The following is a 3466-nucleotide window of genomic DNA, read 5'->3' on the forward strand; positions in this document are numbered from 1 at the left end:
TTTAATTTAATACAATAGTTTTTTTCGGGATATATTAATTACAAAATAATTTTCCGTGATTGTTATATATTGAAGATAATGCCACTTAGATTCTTTTTATGATTTAACAACAGATTTTTTTTCGAAGTCGTATTATATATTTAAGATTTACTCTTTACTGGGGAAAATTTTACTTTTACGCCTTTCCCCCCTTTATTCTTATCCCTAGGGTTATACGAAAGATTATTAATGACAAAGCGGTAGGGATTGTGATCGTTCCATGATGGCCCTTGCAATTCTGGTTTCCGCTCTTTAAAACTCTTAACCTCTAAATCGATTATTTTGAATCTAGGGGATGATCTTTTATCTTCTCCTTTTAGGACATCATCCAGCTGCCCAGTCTCTTTCCCTGGGGGTAGGGAGATTATCGGGCAAGCTTTTGAGGCCAAAGGTGTCCCACAATCCGCCATTGACATCATTCTAGCATCCTTTGCACCATCGACAATTCTCCAATACTCAGGTCCTTTGCGTTCTTGGTGGAAATTTTGCCACCGACCTCAATGCACACTTTTTGCCCCGGAAACCAAGGAGCTCCAATTTCTAACGAACCTGTCACATTCGGTCGGCTCATACTCCTTGCTAAACTCGGCCAGATCAGCGGTTTCTCTGATTTCCGCTAATGCAATTGGAGAAGAGCCTCTTGTAAAACGATTTTGCAATTGCGTCAGCGTCTTAAAACCGTAAAAAGAAGAAGTTTTAACACTGAGAGCTCGTCCTTGACTTTAAACTTTGTCATTAATTGGATGCGCAAATCCTCTTGCAGGCCCATACAGGCAGTGGTTATGGCAAAATCAAGGACAGTCTGGTCCACTGACCCACGCGAACTCTAGGAAATCCTCCTGCGTGTGGAACAGCTGGCGGACAACTGAAGGGTCCTCATTATGTTCAGCGTCAGGAGGCGCGAAGCTAATCTTACGATCTACAGGATCTGACATTATGGTTGAAAAGAGGGGGGAAGGGATAGCCACAAGATTTAGTGCCGCAGAGGAGCCGTCGGTTAAGCCCCCTCTTTGCCAATTTTCTGCGTTCGGTTAGCTCTCACGGAGCGCGACACGCAGACCGCTATTACCGCGGAACTGAAAAAAAGGGTCGACTAAGAGGCTTACCTGATTCAGAGCCCCGACTCTCGAGAGCCGTCGACTCCTCTTGTGGCTGAGATACGGGAAAGCCCGCTGAGCGTTCCTTAACCTCGCCTTCGAGTAAGGTTATCTTTTGGCCCTGAGACTAAATCGCCGCCAAGATTTGCTCTGGAAGACTTGAATCTTGAAGCATGGAGGAAGCTCTCGACGAACCTCGTGGTGATCTTCGGAAGAGGATTGGCTAATCTCTCGAGAACGAGAACAAGAACAGCAACCTATTGCGATCTCTTCTGTGTACATGGGAGCGTTTCTTGTGACGTCGACGATCCTTGGATCTTGAGCGACTTCGGCGATGTGAACCTGGCATTTCAAATCCAAGAAATCAAAAGAAATCTGAAGATTCTCTTGGAGGGACATTCGAAGAATCCGTTGGCTAACGCTAACAGAAACACAATAAAGATGCCTACGTGTGCGTGCGCCAAAGTCGCTAGGCGCACTGCTAAAACAAAAACAAAAAAAAAGATTTTTCGTTTTAAGCGGAATTTTTTGAATTTTGTTTGCTCAGGCGCACTACTACAATTATTTCTGCATCCGGACGAGACCCGATGGCATAATTATGATCAAACTTTACTTGGTAAATTCATTTGATCTATAAATTATATGCATAAGTATTTTGTATGCATAACGTAACGTTGCATAATAATTCTCTTAAAATAATTAATGACGTAATAAGAAAATGCTTATGAAAGAAAATAATTACCTTTTATCGCTTAAAATATCTGTTATAGATGCGATTAGATTTTCTTTCGATATTTTCAGAATATTTAAACGTTTTGCAACTCCTAAAGATACCATTTTATTAACCTGAACATATTGATCGGCTAATATCGGTAATCCTAAAAGTGGCACTGTATAATAAACAGCTTCTTCCGTACTTTGAAGTCCACCTTGATATATGAATAATCTAATATTTGGGTGAGCTGCGAAACGAAAAATAGAACGAAATGATTAACAAAAGCTATGTAAGCATATATCTTAATTATTTTGGTTAAAGAAATGTTGGACTGACGGAGAATTATCATCATTACTATTATCAACATTACAGTTTCGGAATATCTCCGAATTGGCTAATTCACACATAAACCTTTTTTCATACACGAATAAACTATACCATGGTATTAGACGCAACTTAAATTAAGAACGAAAAAAATAATTAAAAAGTTATATGTAATATTTATACTTGTTACATTTTTTTAACGTAGAGCTGTCAACTCATAAAAACGTTTGCTTAATATATAAATTATATAACTTAATTGTATGAATGGTAAAGTTGGTAGTATTTGGACTAAATTAAGAAAAAGAATTGAATCATGAAAGCTGAGATTAAAAGTCTAATAAAAAAATTTTATTTGATCTGATTTTATGCATGTGTACTCGCGGTAGATGACAGAATTGTAAATGTGTATAGCAATAGGTGTACACTCTTGTAAAAGATGGCGCTTTAATATGTTAGATAAAGTCAGACGTACGCGTTTGAATGAGACAGAACGATAATGTAAGAAATTGAATCAAAATGTTATTATTATCTATCAAAATATCAATATATATTTTTTAGATTGAAATTAAGTCTGTATCATCGGCCTCATGTAAGTTTAATTTTCACTCTAGAATCCTCTTAATTGAATAAAAAGATCTTATAGATTTACCAAGAACACTTTGTTGAGGAAACCATTTAGCGATGTAAACGTTATCAGGTTTATTTGATAATTCGTTGTCATGTTTCCATAGAACTTTGTATGGCAAGCTTGCAAATACATCTCGAAATACATCTTGCACATGCTCCGAGAATGATGACATCATGACATTTGTGCCAAGACTCATATAAATAAATCCATTCGATGAATTTGTTATAAATTTTTTCAAGTTCTAAAACAAAACAATTACCTAATTTATATGTATTTAAAAAGTATACATATGAAACGAAAGTGTATTCAAAAGTAGACAAAAATTAACATAAACTTTTGCACTGAAATTCTGAATCTTCATGAAATTGTCAATAAACGTTTTACTGATATCTAAGAACATAACAGTAAAAGGATTTTGCGAAGAAATGACGGTAAATGTTTACCTTTACACAGTCAGCCCCAAATGACTTCCGACTGATTTTGATCTTGACCTTGACCCTTAAGAAGTTTAAGGCCACTGACGTTTCCCGTCGCTCATTATTTATTAAAAAGTTATTAACATAATAAGTTATATATGCTCATTTAATCGTGTGTCATGTTTATGGGATTTAGTGGATTATTCGTTAAATAGTTATTAACAAAAAAAGTAACAAAAGAAATAAT

General features: G+C 36.4%; 1 protein-coding gene across 1 annotated transcript in view; it reads right to left on the reverse strand.

Moving 5' to 3' along the window:
- LOC105449703 (UDP-glucuronosyltransferase 2B19-like) overlaps window positions 1-3466 on the reverse strand; it is a 14740-nt gene that overhangs the window by 7593 nt on the left and 3681 nt on the right. Inside the window, exons 3-4 of the mRNA XM_011689076.1 lie at window positions 2825-3044; window positions 1879-2098 (exon numbers count right to left, since the gene is read on the reverse strand). Of these exons, the coding sequence (XP_011687378.1) occupies window positions 1879-2098; window positions 2825-3044 (440 nt within the window). The remainder of the gene's footprint in view (window positions 1-1878; window positions 2099-2824; window positions 3045-3466) is intronic.

Source organism: Wasmannia auropunctata, unplaced genomic scaffold (assembly GCF_000956235.1).
Source record: "Wasmannia auropunctata unplaced genomic scaffold, wasmannia.A_1.0 LD336074.1, whole genome shotgun sequence".
Taxonomy (NCBI): Eukaryota; Metazoa; Arthropoda; class Insecta; order Hymenoptera; family Formicidae; genus Wasmannia; species Wasmannia auropunctata.